The sequence below is a fragment of the Cavia porcellus genome, unplaced genomic scaffold (genome assembly GCF_034190915.1).
Source record: "Cavia porcellus strain 051 isolate PalLab524CR breed Dunkin Hartley unplaced genomic scaffold, mCavPor4.1 scaffold_2, whole genome shotgun sequence".
NCBI lineage: Eukaryota > Metazoa > Chordata > Mammalia > Rodentia > Caviidae > Cavia > Cavia porcellus.
The window spans coordinates 75,214,292-75,231,090 of record NW_026947485.1 but is presented as its reverse complement, the minus strand read 5'-3'; the positions used below and the strand labels follow the sequence as shown (position 1 = coordinate 75,231,090).

General features: G+C 44.7%; 1 protein-coding gene across 6 annotated transcripts in view; it reads left to right on the top strand.

Annotated features, from left to right (window-relative positions):
* Positions 1 to 77: 77 nt before the first annotated feature.
* Positions 78 to 16,799, top strand: part of Sec31b (SEC31 homolog B, COPII coat complex component) — a 46,954-nt gene continuing 30,232 nt past the window's right edge. For 2 of the 6 annotated variants that reach the window (XR_010045823.1, XM_063243938.1), the window contains exons 1-9: positions 2,027 to 3,865; positions 4,226 to 4,349; positions 9,414 to 9,609; positions 9,805 to 9,900; positions 10,913 to 11,053; positions 11,332 to 11,474; positions 12,570 to 12,669; positions 12,802 to 12,963; positions 13,481 to 13,612. Coding sequence is in view for 5 of the 6 variants with exons in the window: in XM_063243938.1 (XP_063100008.1) it covers positions 3,787 to 3,865; positions 4,226 to 4,349; positions 9,414 to 9,609; positions 9,805 to 9,900; positions 10,913 to 11,053; positions 11,332 to 11,474; positions 12,570 to 12,669; positions 12,802 to 12,963; positions 13,481 to 13,612 (1,173 nt within the window). In the remaining variant the exon portion in view is untranslated. The other 4 variants (XM_063243933.1, XM_013158443.3, XM_063243934.1 and 1 more) reach the window with 4 other exon arrangements.

The window sequence follows — 16,799 nt, the reverse complement described above, 5'->3', positions numbered from 1 at the left end:
CAGGGAGTTAAGCAGAAGGAGTTGTTAACTTCACTGGGATGGGGAGGTGACAGTTTCAGTTGTGTAGCAGGTGGTAAAAATCACTCCTTTTTTCATCTGCAGAATCAAAGGACATAGTCTTCCTAACTTCTCAGGTTGGAAAGATTTATTTCCAATTTTAAAAAAACAAGTGTGACACATTCCTGTAACCCCTAGCTCTTGGAAGGCTGGGGCAGGACAGCTGCTGAGTTGAAAGCTACACAGTGAAACCCTGTCTCAGAAAATTAAAAACAAACCATTTACTTTGTCGGGGGGTGTCTTTTTGAGACAGTGTTGCACTGTACAGTTCAGGCTGGCTGGTTTTGAATTCGCAGCAATGCTCCTGCCTCAGCCACCCAAATGCTGGTATTACAGGAGTGTGCCACCACACCCAGCAAAGCTGCTTTTTTTTTTTGCCTTGAATTTGCTATAAAGCCCAGGCTGGCCTTGACCTCAGCAGTCCTCCTGAGTGTGTGTCACCATGTCCAGCAATGATCATTTAGCAAACATGTATCTAAATACATATCACACATTAGTACACCCTGGAAATACAAAATTTAACAAGATAAAATGGACAAGTAGTTACTTAGAAGAGTAGTCCAGCAGTTACTATGTGAAAATAATTAAGAGATGTGTGAAGTGAAAAAGGCTCACTTTTATTTAGTCATGTCTTACTTGAAACTGATCCTGTCTCTCTCACATTTCTGTTGGAGTACTCCATCAATGGCACTTCTGTCTCACTCCATAATTCTGCCCACTGCTTCAGGTTCAGTTTTTAACCCTGCTTGCTTTTTCTCAGGTCTCATCCACTACTATTCAAGAAAAACTCAGTAGGTGAAAAGGGTGTTCTGAGCACAGACATCCTGGGCCTGACCTCGGAACTCCCAGATCTATATGAAAAGGCACTCCAGAGGTGTGTCAGAATGAGGTGAGCCCTACCTTCAGTTAACCAGGGCTTCAGCTTTGGAGTCACATCAGACGGGATTGCCGTCTACTGTGTTCATACATTGGGTGAGACTTGGACCAAGGACTTTAGCTGCTTACAAAACGTATTTATATGGAAATAACATAAGGCCTTAACAAAAAAAAGTGTTATTTTCACATCCCCTCCCCACATCCTCAAGTTCTGGAGCTCCACCACTAGCAGCAGTATTTTTTCAGGCTCCTACCTTGCAGGCATAATGATCTTGAATTCCTTTATCAGTCACAAGAGTTTGTGCAGCTTTTATTCATAACCACACCCTTCACTCCAAGCTTTCATCTCCCGGGTTCTATTAGTCTCCTAATTTGAGTCCCTGCCTCTAGCAAGTTCTGCTGTCTTGAAGGGCTTGCATGTTGTTAGATACAAAATAGAATCATTACCTTTTCGCATCCATACTGATGATTTTCAATAACGTGCAGAATCAAATAGGTATTCTAACGACTGTTTGGACCTCTGCCTTGTTTCACTCCAGGTGTGGAAAATACCAGTGTGCCTCAGTGGGTTGGGCCCCTCGCTGCTGGCAGAAACAGCAATGGGGTGCCAAAATCCAGGGTGCTCCTGGTCCAATGCAGTTGCTTTCCACATACCTGTAGCCCTGAAGAAGGCCTGCAGTGTGGAGTCCGGGTTAGGGCCTAGCTCTGGTGCAGGTGCATTGCCCTCTGCTGTTTGCCTAGAGCTTTTTACCTTTCTAAGGAAGGAGAGTCCACTGAGAGCCCCAGTGCCAGGGCTGCCTTCTGTGCTTTAACAGCTAGATAGTGAATAAGATTAGTAGTTTCCCTTTGTAGGGGTTAGTCCGGCAGCCTGGCTCACGTGAATAAATCTACTGGTCTAGGAGCTGACTCTGTCAGGACTGTGCAAAGGTGTAGGTAAGGGAGGCCCCCGGAGTAAAAGCTGTGGTCTCACCGTCCTCGGGAGCGTTCTGTATAGACTATTCCTAATGGGACAGAAGTAGTTTGGACCTCGGCAGCCACCGTCCACAGCTCCCGGAGTCCCAGCTGGGCGCGCAGGTGGGTTCTGCTAGGTCAGGGTCTGGGCGAAGCCTTGAGGGCCCCGGGTCGCCGCTTCTTTCCACGAGCGCCGGCGTGGGATCGCCAGCTACCACCCTGAGCTCCGGGACAGTGCCCCGACTGACCGTGTGCTGAGTGCCCCCCCCCCCCCCAGCAGAGTATTTGGCCCAGTATTCTGCCCCAGACTGCAAGCATGTGACACACTCCAGGGGGGTCCTGCCGGCCTGTGGCTCGACCTGGCCGGTTGTCCTCTCAGCAGAGCAGGGGTAGAAGTAGTGCTTAATGTAGAGAACCATTGAGAGAAACACAGACCTGCAAGTCCAATGCACAGTTGCTGTGTGCCGCATCTGTTTTCGATATTGGAAGTCTCCTAAGAAACATTAAATGGCAGTGACCGGCAGGTGGCACTGGTGACTGCGTAGTGTGCAGTGATCAGAGACTGTTTCTCAAGTGTGGTACTTGAGCGCCAGCCCCAGAGCGGGCCGGTGTTATGGTAAAACAAAGCAGAGTTTACATATTAGTGCCAGAGACCAACAATGTAAATGTAAACACATATAAGTTGCTAGACAAAAAGAATTGAGGTTTTCTGAGTGAGTCACCTCTTGAAGAAGTCAGATCTTGAGCCCAGAAAGATGTAATAAAGAGCCAGTCATACAGAAAGTGAAAGGGAGAGTATTGAGAGTGTAGGAAATGTAATTTTTATAGACTTACTTTGTGGGTATATTTTAGATATACATAGTGATAACATTCAATTTAGGGAATTTGTACCTGTACATTGTACATCTTGCTGCTGCTTTTATTCCCTTTTCTTTCCCCTCCAACCCCTCTTTCAAGCTTTGTTTACATTTTTTCTTTCAATTTTTTCTTGTACTTACTATTTCCCCCACCCCCATATAATTTGCAAAAGCTGTACTGTAAGCTGAGCTCTAATTTTGTTCTGGGGTATTGAAATATTTTGTGCATTGAATGCCACAATCTGTTCTTTATTTTAGAACTTAACTCTTGCTTTAATGTAGAGAGTAAATTGGAGGATGGCATGAGTAGCAAAGAGACAACCCAGTTGGAGACTATTGCAAGAATCCGGGTGAGATGTTCTAGTACCTACACTGCTGGTGGCAATGTAGTTAAAGATAAGTAGACAAAAGGAGACAAAATTAGGAAGATTAAGTGATAAATTAGAAGAGGTTAATGACAGAGAAGGATATAACAAGGATTATTCAGGTTTATGGGCTGATTTACCAAGGTGAAAAAAGATGAAGGGAAAACAGAATAGCATGGGAAGAGATGTTGGAATAGATAATTCCAATTTAGACAGACTAACAGGAAACTTTGTTATATCCAAAAAGAACTACTTAGTTAACAAGTACATATAAGAATTTGGTGCTCAGAAAAAAGTAATAACAGTGCTCAGATGACAGATTCGTGTTAGGGTTACAAACACGGGGATTGTCTGCATATGGGCAGTATTTAAAGTCAAGGAAATGGATAGAATCACTGAGATATGATCTGGCTTGATGGTTCTCATCTTTTGGGCCTGAGGCAATCATTGCGGTTAAATATTGTTTGGGGTTTAAAGAATTAGGTCTCAGTAAATGAACAGTCCTTAGGTATCTTGTACTTGTCAGTCTTGTGTTGTCCTGAAATACCCTGCCTTGTGGTAGAGAAAGAAAAACAAGATCTCATGTCCACAGATGATTTTCTGGATCTGATCCATAGGCTTGCTAGTTTTTCAGTGGGGCTGAGAGGCATGTCAGTTTTCTGCCACCTACAGGACAGACCATGAAGCTGAAGGAACTTAAGCAGCCAGCTGTTCAAGTGTGGAGCCCAGCCAGCCAGTACCCTGTGTGTCTGGCCACAGGTATGGTGATACTAGATCTGCATAGGTTGAGGGATAACTTAGCTAAAATTCTTTATTGAGCATCAAATCATTTGGACCATAGGAAATAGTAACAGTTCACAATATAAACTAGGGGATAGTGAGTTTTAGGTATATGGGAACCATCTTGGACTATGGTTCAAATCTAGGGATCTTCTCCCTTCCTCTTTCTCTGTCACCCGTTTCCCCTCCCTTTTTCTCTCTCCCCCTCCCTCTCTTGGAGTTGCCCTTTGAGAAAGAGAGAAGTATCCTCAATTCTCTTCTCACTCTTCACTTTCTAACCCATTTATCCTGCATCTATTGTTGATCATGTGCTGTTTCTTGACTTTTTCTTGTGCCTAGGAACATCTGCCCAGCAGCTGGATGCCTCTTTTAGCACAAATGGCACATTGGAAATCTTTGAGGTTGATTTCAGGGACCCTTCTCTGGACTTGAAACACAAAGGAGTCCTTTCTGCTTCAAGCAGGTACTGTCTGGACTGTTAATGGGTGTATAGGACAGAACTTGTGGAAGGTGCTGATGAGGAATCCTGGAAATAGTGTGTACAGGAGGCAGCATGTGAGAGGAGAAGGAGCTCCACCAAATAGGAAACAAGTTAATTTTGACCTTATTTTGCAAAAGGACTTAAAAATTAACTTGCCCCACCTTTCTAGTCAATAGCAGTAACACCATCTGAGGCTGTGTGATAGAGATACCTTGCTCGAGCTGGAACCAACAAGTATTCCATCTCCCTTTGTACCTAGAGATGTTACCTCCTGCCTCCCTTCACTCTCCTCCCTGAATAAAGTGAAGCTAGTGACCTTACACTGTATCACCTTTCTGCCAACAATGAGAGTAACAAATGATCCTCTCCTCATTGCTGTTAGGCATTATTTGGGTACTCATGGAGTTCATGGCTCTGGCAGGCTGGGTACCTGTGGATTTTGGTGTGTAATAGCAATGAAAACAGGGTTGTTGATTCTCTTGTTAGCAGAAAAAGCTAGGAGATTTCATAAACCTTGGTAGTCCAGGTCCTCTGGTGTAGTGAACAGTTATGCGTATATGTCAGACACTATGCTCAGGGCCATGCACATTTTATTTATTCCTCAAAATAAGCTTAAGTGACACATACCGCTGTTTCCATTTTACGTAGGAGTGAACTGAAACTTCAGTCCAAAGCTTCCGTCTTTCCACTGCCTTTTAAAATATTTTTTAAAGATGGAATTTAGTCTGAAGCAATTATAGATATTTGCATCATTAGACAAAATATGAATATTTTATTATATATTCAATATAAACAATACACATATATTACTATATTATTTATAAAGTATCTTTCTTTCTTTCTTTTTCTCTCTTTTTTTTTTTTTGTACCAGGAGTTGACTTTGTGCTTGTGTTTTGTGGCAGCTATATCTCTGCCCTGAAGTATATTTTCTACAAATTTTCAAATTCAATATATCCCTGTTTTTCTTAGAGTCTGCTGAGTGATCCTGTTTATCCTACTTTAGAGATAACTGGTCTAGAAGGTAGCCTTCTTTCCAGCAGAGGATGGATGGACCTTTTGTGTCTTTCTTGGTGCCTCTGAGAGATTAAATTTTTAAGCAGAAGCCTTTGCTTTTCTTTTCATGATTTAACCTAATGATAAAGGTTGGTTATGGTTTGCTTGTTTTTGAGTCCATGGGTTGTTTTGTAATAGCATCCCTTATTTTGCAGTGGTTTCCATTTCTTTGAATTTTCTGTTGTGTTAAGTATACTGTTAGCTGGTAGATCTGTGGCTCTGTGTAAGTTAAGTTTTAGGTTTTCACATGTATGAAGAAGTCATAGAAAATGATTTCTAAGAACCTGCTGAGACACAAATTCAGGTTTTATATTTAGTCCTCTCTTTTTCTGTGTAGTTTCAGGTCTTTTCCTTTGTTTTTCTTTTAACCCCTTCCTACGTCTCTTCATTATTAACTATGTGTGCTTATCAAAATCATCCCCTTCCCACTGCTTGCCATTTTCCCAATCGTTATTCCATGGTGCCATTGTCTCTGTTGCTGCCATCATTATCCTTGAAACCTCTCTAGCAAAGAATTCCACCTGTACTCTCATGTTTAAAATAATTCCTGCCAAGCATGGTGAGGTGTGCTTGTAGCCTCAGTACTCGGGAAGCTGAAGTAGGAAGATGGCCATGAGTTCAAATCCAGCTTGGTCTGCAGAGTGAGTCCAAGGTTAACCTGAATTATAGTGAGTCCCTGTCTCAAAAATTGCTGGGGATTTAGCTCGGCGGCGTAAGTGCCTGCCTTGCAAGCAGGCAGTCGTGAGTTCAATCCCCATTATGGATAAAAAGAAAAAAGAAAAAAAAAAAAAACTACACATACGCACAGAGAATTTCTACCCTAAACAAACTCTTAACTCTTTTTTCTATACCTCATCCTTAAATTTCTCTGCCCCTATTTTTAGGATAAAGGTTCTCGTTTTGTGTGTGTGGTACTGGGGCTTGAACCCAGGGCCTTTCCACTGAGCTGTATGTCTTAACTCTTTTTCGAGTTGAAGTCCTAATGGGTCTCTAAATTTCCTAGGACAGACTTGAACTTTCCATCCTCCTGCATCAGTCTCCTGCAGTGCTGAGAACATAGACATGTGTCACCCAGCTTAAGTTTGAATTTTTAAAAATTATGGTTAATATAGCACAACAAAAACTGGGTACAGTGGTGCACCCAGTGGTGCAATTACATCTGTAATTCTAGCACTCTGGGAGACGGTGGTAAGAGGATTGCAAATTCAAGCCCTGTCTGAACAATTTAGCAAGACTTTCTCTCAAAAAATAATTTTTGAAAAAGGATTGGGGATATACCTCAGTGGTAGAAAACCCCTGGATTTGATCTCCCAATGCCATACACAGACACAAAAAGAAAACTGTGAAAGATTATGAAAGACCATAATGAACAGTCACATGCCCTTCACTTAGGTACATCCTTTGTCCACTTAGTTTCATGTTACTTCCCTCTTCCTGTGCCCCCAATGGTTGTCTCTCATTTTTTGTCCATTGGCAGGCCAGAAATGGTTGACACTTTTTTTTTTTTTTTTTTTTATCGGTACTGGGGATTGAACTCACGATTGTCTGCTTGCAAGGCAGGTGCTTATGCCACTGAGCTAAATCCCCAGTCCCTGGTTGACACTTTTGAGCCCATGGAGTGATAAGTCTTTCCTGGTTTTGGGTCAAAAATGGCCCTCAGAGCCTGGTGTGTTTGGGAGGTAACTGGGTCGTGGCTGATGGAGGTGGGGTTCTGGCTGGAAGAGGAGGCCCTGGGGTGTGGCCTGGCAGGGTCCTTCTGCCTTCTTGGCTCTTCCTTTGAGTCCTGCTTCCTGGCCCCACGAGTGAGCAGCTTTTACTCTGCTGTGTCATACTGCAGTGGAACCAGCTGACTGTGGACTGAAATGTGAGCCCAAATAAGCCTCTGCTCCTTAGGGTTGCAGGTGTTTGGGATTTTGTTCTAAGATCGAGAATACTGACAAAGCCTGTCTCCTTCCTTGTTTAACTCAGTTCAGTGCTCCCACTTTGTAGGTGCTTCCTGTTGCAGCTTCTGCAGTTGCCAACCTCCCCTTATGAGGCAGGTGATGAGTAACAGAATGCATTTCCTACACTTGCGTAGAAAGACAACCGTTTCATCACACCTGGCGTTCTGCAGCTCAGCCCTGTGATGTAACTGCTCCCATCTCTCACTCCTTGCTGACTCCCCCTTGAGGGCTCAGAGCACATGTCATGTGCTCTGGCTATACTGAGGTCAGCCGACCTCTCCATTCTTGTGAATGTCTTTTCTGGCTGTTTTCTCCTCTGGTTCCTGTGACCTGTTATGGGCTTCTCTCCTTACTTAGATGGCTTGTCCTCTGCTGTCACCCTGAACGAAAAGGCAACTTCTTGAGCCAGTATAGACATGTTCTTCTGCCGCATGACAGATCAGTACAACTTTCAAAAGCTGCTGTTCCCACATAGCCTTGGAGCTACCATAGCTAGCTGTCCTTCCCCTTCAGTTGCTGGCCGTCCTCTGACTGGCTTAGCTTGCAGATCCGCCAGGGTGGCTCTGCTTGAATGCCTAACAGTCAGGTTCTTGCTTGGTCACCCTGCTCAGGTTCTTTGTTGTTTCCAGTGTGTGAAAGTATCTCACTATACCTAGGGACCTTGTGACATCATGTGCTGTGAAATTTGCCTTCTCCGAAGGGATGTGGAAATACCCATAGCTAGCAGCTGTGCAATGGGAGACAGATTCCCACTGTCAGGCTTCAGGGAGCTCACACACTCCCTTCGGGGATCTGGGGTCAGTCTTTATTTTGTTTTAGTTTAATTTAATTATTTATTTTTGAGTACTGGGAATCAAACTTAGACCCTCATATTTCCCAGGCAGGCACTGAGCTAAATCCCTGGCCCCAGTATTTTTTTTTAATGCACTCTCAGAAAGCCAGCTTCCCAATTGGGGCTTTTATCATGTGTGTCTCTCCATCTCTAGGGCTGGCCCGCAGCAGCCACATGGAAGAGATATGTGGCAGGGAAGTCCCACTTATTTTTTCTCTCTTTCCAGCTTGAGAGAGAAGGGGATAGTAGTTGCTTGCCTAGGGAGCCTGCTTTTTAATCATTACAAGAGAGCGTGGGTCTTTTCAGTGGGAGGCAGTATTTTAAGATGTAAAGAGTTCAGGCTCTGAAATAAGACTGGTCTGGCCACCCAATTCACAACTCTAAAATGAGGATGAAATTAGTAGCTCTGTATGTAAAAATTTTGCATCTTCTGCGAGCTACAGCTTCCTTAGATAGCAATGGGGACAACAGTAATATCTTAGAGAGTTATTGAAATATGAAATCAGCTAGTACTTGGAAAGCACTCAGAATGAGTGTTGTTAGGAAGCAGAGGCTGTTTATTATTACCTGTTTGACTTGTGAATGTTAACTGTTTGAAGTAGTGATTAATTTGGTCTATTGGTGAGATAGAGAAAGAAAGGAGAAAGAAGGAAAAGAGGCCCTTAATAGGGGCAGAGAAGAGTTGAAGAAGGGGGGCACACACCCTCTACAGTAACAAAGGAGTGCGGGGACTTTAATCATTGCTGGTTAGGGGAGGAGTTTGCAGATGGATGGGGAAGTTACATAGGTATCAAGTTGGGCATCACTTTGGCATGCATGGGATTGGGAGGAAGGAAGTTTATCCTGGGCGAGGGAAGAAGAAGAAGGAGATCAATAAAGGTATTGTTGTTGGCTCCTTCGCCATTTTGTACCAGTGCCATAATGACTCAGCATAGTTTGTGTGGGAAAAGCCTGTCAGTGATCACAGGTCCCCTGTAACCCAGTTAAAAAACATTGAAAACAGCTTCCTGACTTCTCATATAATGCTACTGACTATTCCTTTTGGGAAGGACAGGACCAGGGAAAGGAGACCTCCCTTTCTGCCTGGGGAATTGTGACAGGCAGGTTGCAGTGTGGGTTGGGATGCTTACCTGATGGCAGAGGCTGACAAATATACCTACCCTCTGCTTGTGACATGGACCTAAGATTGTACTGATGCCAATTACCCCTCTTTGTAGGTTTCACAAGCTGACTTGGGGGAGCCTTGGCAGTGGCCTTCTGGAAAGCTCCGGGGTTATTGCAGGCGGCGGGGATAGTGGCATGCTTACTCTGTACAATGTGACTCACATCCTGTCCTCAGGAAAGGAGCCTGTGATTTCTGAGATACAGAAGCACACAGGGGCTGTGAGAGCCCTTGACTTCAATCCTTTCCAGGTACTGCATTTTAGTTGATCAGGTACAACCAGACAGCGAGCAGCAGGTCCGCAATGGAAGCACTCCCTTGTGGCCTCTGAACTTTTCCAAGCTCTGGGGGGACTTTGGATAACCCACATGCAGGCCTCTTTGCCTTCTTCCTGATGACCCCTCTCTCCAGGATAGTGTGTCTCCAAGTGCCTTTTATTCATACAGGGCAACCTCCTGGCCTCCGGGGCCAGTGATGCTGAAATCTTCATCTGGGATTTGAGTAATCTGAGTGTTCCAATGACGCTAGGATCCAAGTTACAGGTGACTGCTCTTCCCTCAACTTGGCTGTTGCTTAGGGTGTACAGCTGATTTTCCCAGACCCAGTCTTGAATTCCAGAGCGAGCCAGAGAACAAGAGATTTCAGGGTTCACTGCCAGAGGGCAATAAAATTTCACAGACTGGGGCTGGGGATTTAGCTCAGCGGCATAAGCCCCTGCCTTGCAAGCAGGCAGTCATGAGTTTGATCCCTGGTACTGATAAAAAGGAAAAAGAAAAAAAAAATTCACAGACTAACATGCTACTAGCCAGATGAGAACTGGGACAGGGAGTATGGCTGGGCTGTGTGCTGAGTATCAGTTTGCACTCCTTACTCATCCTGAGTTTCTGGGAGGAAGATAAAGGGGAGGGAAAACAAAGGACACTGAGAAACAAATTGGAGTGCTGCTATCACAGTGTGGTTATAGCCCTGGGCTCAGGGAAGACTCTTGTCCTCTGTGTGCGAAGGTCCAGGTCATCTGCATGGGTGACTTCCATGCAATCAGGGTCTGGTGTGTCTTCTGAATGTACCTTTCTGTACATTTGATGACCCCTCCCCCACTTTTTTCTTCATAGCTTTTTCTGTCTTCTGCTTAGAGTATTGTGGTAGATTAGTTATAAATTTCATAGCACCTCATTCTGAAAGTAGCATTGGTTTTTCTTTCTGTCTAACATTATCTGGGGGCCTTTGGTAGCTTATGTTTCCTTCTCTCTTTCACTTTTCTCCTTCTGTCCCTCTTTCTTTATCTAAACAAGAGGACTGTAAATCTTGACTATATGCTTTCAGGAGAACTTTAGGGTAGCAGTAAAACTCAAGCATGCCTGCCTTTCCCCAGTGTCTACACCAGGATCCTAAAGAATCTTCCTGGGAAAATCCAGCCCCACCTCCCTAAGAATGTCCTAGTGTGGGGAGCCCCAGGTGTGCTCTTGAGCTTGCTGTGAGGGTGGGGAGCAGTGGAACAGCAGATGTCACTTGGTCCATGGGATGATGAGTTGTCCTACTACCCGGTCTCTGCAGCCCTCAGAAGACATCAGGGCACTGTCTTGGAACCGGCAAGTCCAGCACATTCTGTCTTCTGCTCACCCCAGTGGCACAGCAGTTGTGTGGGATCTCAGGAAGAATGAGCCTATCATCAAAGTCAGTGACCATCGCCATAGGGTAAGGAGTAGAAGCCACAGCCCAGGCCTGGACTCTGCCTTTCTTATGCCAAGCAGTCAGAGCTGCTCTGCCCAGCCAAGGGCAGAGCATTTCCCACTGTGGAATATGTGGATTTAGCCTCTTAATAGTTTTCCTATTAAGAGTGATGGCTGTAGTCTTCCCAGTCACATGGAAGAGATACAAAATCTGCCCACAGAGTAGTCCCAGTCCAATTGGGAAGAAGTTCATAACTAAAATAATCAGGGTATGTCATCCATTGAGATCTGTTTTGTTCACAGATGCATTGCTCAGGCCTGGCCTGGCATCCAGATGTAGCCACCCAGTTAGTGCTGTGCTCAGAGGATGACTGCCTTCCTGTGATTCAGTTGTGGGATTTGCGCTTTGCTTCCTCACCTCTGCAGGTGCTAGATGGCCACAGCAGGTAGTATCTCAAAACCCACCCCATCTTGATACAAGTGACCAGCACAGAGGCAGCAAATGCCTCACTTTAGCTACCAAGCATCCTGATTTCTAGCCTACTGCAGTGAACACATGGCCAGTGCTAGCTCGAATTTGAACCAAGATGAGTTCACTGAGATGTGAAGTTATGGAGGAGAGTCTGTGATTCAACCTACTGTCAGAGAGTGAGGCTGGGGTTGTAAGAAGTACCTGAGCCCATGTATCATTCCTGTGTTAGTCAGTTTGTCATCAGTGTAACAAAATACCTGAGACAATACCTTAAAGGAGAGAAGATTTGTTTAGCTCAAGGTTTTGGAGGTGTCATTTCATGACTGATTAACATCACTGCTTTTGGGCCTGCAGTGAGGCAGCACACCATGGCAGGGACTTGTGGCAGAGCAAACTATTGATCCCATGGTCCTGGAATATGGGAGAATGAGGAAGAATCAGCGTTCCACAGTCCTCTCCAAGCATTTTCAACAATCAGAGACTTCCCAGTAGGCCCAGTTCTTAAAGGTTTCAGTGGCTCTCAGCAGTACTCTGAGGACCAAGTCTGTAACAATGGACTCAGAGTAAGCATCCCCCAGGAGGGTCCCTAGGCTCTGATCTGAAGGAAAGCTCATTGAGTGACAAGGTCACCTCCTCCAAGACCTCCTGCAGAGCAGCTTGGCTCATATGGTCCAGTGACCAGCTCTGCCTTTATAGCTGTAGCTCTTGAGGTGTTCTTTCGACAAAAGGGCCATGATGCCTTAAATCTCCTCAGGTACTTTGAGGGTTGGGTCTTCAATAAAAGTACCACAGGGATGGGTGTTTGTGTACTTTCTACAGATTGATGATCCTGCTCTAACTGGTGAAAAGCAGGCATTTCAGCAGTGACCTATGGAAGCAGAATCTGCAGTGCCCTGGAGTTCTGGGTGTGGAGCTCTTGAAAGTTACTTAATTTTTCAAAGCCTCATTTTCTTCATTTGTCATGAAATCAGACCATCCAATGGGCACTGAGATTTATCAGAGATACATAAAGCACTTTACTAGAGTGGACATTTAGCAAATATTAATTGTTCTTTCTGTTCCTTCTTAGGGGGATCTTGTCAGTGTCATGGAACCATGCTGATGCTGAGCTGTTACTCAGCAGTGCCAAGGACAACCAGATCTTGTGCTGGAACGTGGGAAGCAGTGAGGTAGGATGACTGGTTTTCAGGCCCTGTGGAATGGAAATGAGATGGCAGAGGGACCCTAACTATGTGTTTACATTGCCTTTCCTTGGGCAGGGTGTCTGGACTCTGTGGTTCCTAATGGCTGTGTTCCCTCAGGTGGTATATAAACTACCCACAGAGAGCAGCTGGTGTTTTGATGTGCAGTGGTGCCCTCAAGACCCTTCAGTGTTCTCTGCTGCCTCCTTTGATGGCTGGATCAGTTTGTACTCCGTTATGGAATGGAGCTGGGAAGTCCAGCACATGAGACAGGCTGATAAGGTTTGAATGGCTCAGTGTAAGGTGATGGAGGGAAGGGGCTGCCTGTATTTTGGGGGAGAGAGGAGGACACATGGCCTGGGAAGAAGTGTGTTGGGGGATAATGGGGCTACTAGAGCCCTAGGGTTTGGAGGGCTGGAGAAAGTCCAGGGCTCATCTTCCTGGGAGGATGTCAGTTTCTGACATGACAAGATTCTTCACCTTGATCCCTTTACTGGATGTTCGCTGAGGCATTTCAGGGACATTGAGCCTCTATGCTTAGGTCTTTGTCATAGGAGTATGGACTATTTTCTTTCCCTTTCTCCTGTGGTCCTTGTAGACTCTGAGTGGAGCAGGCTTTCTAGGAGCCTACTGCATGGGAGTCCCACCCTCATTCCCAGTGCCTCACTACCCCATCACTTATAATGTGGAAGTCTGACCTTTCTAGGTCTTGAGGATTCCTTCCAAAATGGACTTTGTAGGTGAAATTCTGGTGAAGCTGCCACTTAAGGCTAGTGATGTAGCTATCCTTTCTCCTCAGATTTCCTCTTTCAGCAAAGGCCAGCCTCTCCCACTACTGCAGGTGCCAGAGCAAGTGGCCCAAGCATCACGGATACCTCCCCTGAAAAAGCCCCCCAGATGGATTCGAAGGCCATCAGGTGTTTCTTTTGCTGTAAGCATCACGGGTGTGTGGTAGGATTGTGTGTGTGAAACTGCCATGTGCTCAGCATGAAGCTAAGTTCATAGGTGACCCATTCCACTACCTTTGTCTGAGATCAGGCCCTTCTCCATCTCTCAAACAGTTACTCTAGCTGCTCTCTCTTTCCTCCTGCCCATCCTGCACTCTACCTACTCTGCCAGGCCTATCTTCAATGACTGGTTTAGACGTCTACAAATGGAGATTTTTATCCAGTCATTCCCCTGCAACTTGGGTCCCCCATTGCTTTGTAGACTCAAGGCTGAGTGTATACAGGGTTCTGGTTACCTTTCCAGTTCTGATTGCCATCTTATTCTTATGTGTTCCCTACATTCCAGTTACACATGACTCCTTTAATTCCATGACTAGCTCCTCCACTGTCTTGCTTCTGCTTGTACCTTGCCTTCCTGATTCATTGAATCCTACTGTAGCTTTGAGGGTCTCCCACTTACATAATATCTCCTCCATGATCCTTGAGTTTAATCCTATCAAAACTAACCTTCTTCTGTAATCCACAGATTTATATTCTGGTATCTTCTGTCTATACTGTATTTCTATACATATCTGGGCCATACTATGTAATAAACTCTGTAAGGATAGGTACCATATTTTGTTTATTTTTATAGCCTTAAAATAGTGCCTCTCAAACTTTAATATGCATACACATAATGATCATAGTTGCTCTGGGGTAGCACTCAAGATTCTGACTTCCACTGAGTTCTCAGATGATACTTTTGCTGCTAGTCTGAGGCCTGAAGCCTCTAGTACAGTGGTGGCAAACCTGTGGCATATATGCTACAGCCAGCTGTTTGCTATCGCTGAAAGCTCTAAAAGGTTTGCCATCATTACTCTAGTACAATGCTTTAAATATTAGGTTTGAATTGAAAACAGATGCATAAAAGTAGAGGTTCTTATTTTTAGAGCCCACAGTTTCATTGAGATGCTAAGACTAAGAGGTTATGAGAAAAAGAGGAGGAAGGGTAGTGCAGTGAAGAACCCTGAGGTCAAGAGGCCCATTTTTTAATTGCAGCTCCATCATTTATAAGCAGGATAACCTTGAGCAAGACATGTAACCCCTCAGAACTTTGATGTTCTTTTTTTTGGGTGTTCTTATCTGTAATGGTTGATAGATTGTGTCAACTTGAGAAGTTTAGAAATATAACTAAGTAACTCAGTAGTTCTACATGCTGGGGTGTAGAGGGTATGCCCTATGGAGGCTGTTTACATTCCAGGATGGTGTAATGGTTGATTCATTGTGTCAGCTTAAGAAGTTTAGATGTTTAAATGATTCAGCGCCAGGCCAGGGTCCTCACTTTGTGTCACGGTTTATGTCAGTGGTGGCCCCAAGTCTCATGCAATTGTAGAAATCTAGAAATGCAATCATGCAAATCTAGCGTTCATGATTTGTTTGTTGTCTAGCACTTGGATTGGTGGTGTGAATGGTACACCAACCCAGGAGTGGAGCCAACATGTAGTGTAATGGCAGGAAGAAGGTGTTTCTCTCTCTTGCTGGTTCACTCCTTGTTGTTCGTGGTGATCATAAACGGCTGCCCTGCCCTGCCATCATGCCCTGGAGTAAACTAAATACAGACTAAAACCTCCAACCTATAAGAAATAAATCTTCTCTAACTTTGGGCATCCAGTATTTTGTCTCAACAATAAGAAAAAATAACTTAAGACACTTTGTAAACAACCTCAGCCTGTGCAAGAGAAACACCAAATGTTATGGTTTGTTTAAATGTCCCTCCAAAACCTCAGTCAGTCATGGAGGCTACTGAGTCCAGCATTTATGATTGGTTCATTGTCTAGTGCTGGGATTGGCAATGTGAGTGCTGTGCTGTCCAGGGGCAGGTAACTGATATACAGTGTAAGGGAGAGAAGGAGGCGTGCTTTCCCCTTTTTTGTCCTTTTTGCTTCTGTCACTTGTGGTTGCCATGAACAGTTGCCCCTCAGCCACACCACCCTGCCTTGGAGCCAGCTGAGTATGGACTGAAACCTCCAAAAAAATCTGTAAGCTACGTAAACTTTTCTTTGCTTCACTTTGAGCATCAGGTGTTTTGTCTCAACAATGAGAGAAAAGTAACCAAGACACCAGAGAAAATGTGGGTATAAAAGACCCACCCTAGGGCAGACAGCTTACATACAATATAAGGGAGAGTAGAGGCTTGCCTGTCTTCTTTGCTCTTACTGCTTTTGCTGTTCTGCTACCATGAACTGTGCCCCTCTGCCATACCACCTGACTTGGAGCCAGTTGATGATGGACTGAAACTTCTATAAACTATGAGCTAAATAAACCTTTCCTTCCTTCCTTTTGGTCATTGGTTGTTTTGTTACAGCAATGAGAGAAAAGTAACCAAGACATCTGTAAAATGGACATAGTAATATCTATTTGGCATCAGTGAATTGTCATGAGCCTCAGATGAGACAAGATGTGAGCACTTTGTAAAACTCTCATATAAATCAGAAGCTGAGGTGGTTTTTGTCAGCCTGTGCTACACACTGGAATGACCTGAAGATTTAAAAAACCCTGATGTGTACTTCCCACCCTCCCAGATGTTGTGATTTTATCATTTGGGTGTGCCTGTGGGCCTGGTGGTCTCTTGAGGTGAATGTGTTCCTGTGGCTGACAACTGCTGGAGGAAGGAGATGGTTCAGGTTTCTCCTTTGTGCCAGGAGCTTTCATAAACTTTCAGAAGGACACTGCAGGTGGGGGTGCAGGTCAAAGCACAGAGGCAAGAATGACTGGGCATTTTAGGGATGGGGAGCAGTTACATAAATGATCAGGGAGAAAGAAGTGCAGGGAAAGACAGACTTGGCTGACTTTGTGGGATTTGTGCAGTTAGGGTTTTTAGGTAGACAAGTATAAGTGCTATCCTGAAGCTTGTGAATCCATTTAAAGATCCTGAGTAGCAACTGGGTGGCACAAGCAATAGGTTAGAGGAGGGAAAGGAAAAACAAAAACCCCAGGAAACGAAGGCTGGCACACTCTTTTGGTAATCTAGGTGTGCTAACACTGGGAATGGAATAGGAGGGACCTTGAAGAGACAAGAGACATTGAACCACTGAACAGAATTTTTGCTTGACTGAAATGAGTGTAGATTGTGATAATGTTGAGGTGTTTGGGCCAAGTGCTAAGGCGAATGAAGGTACTGGCACAGGAGAG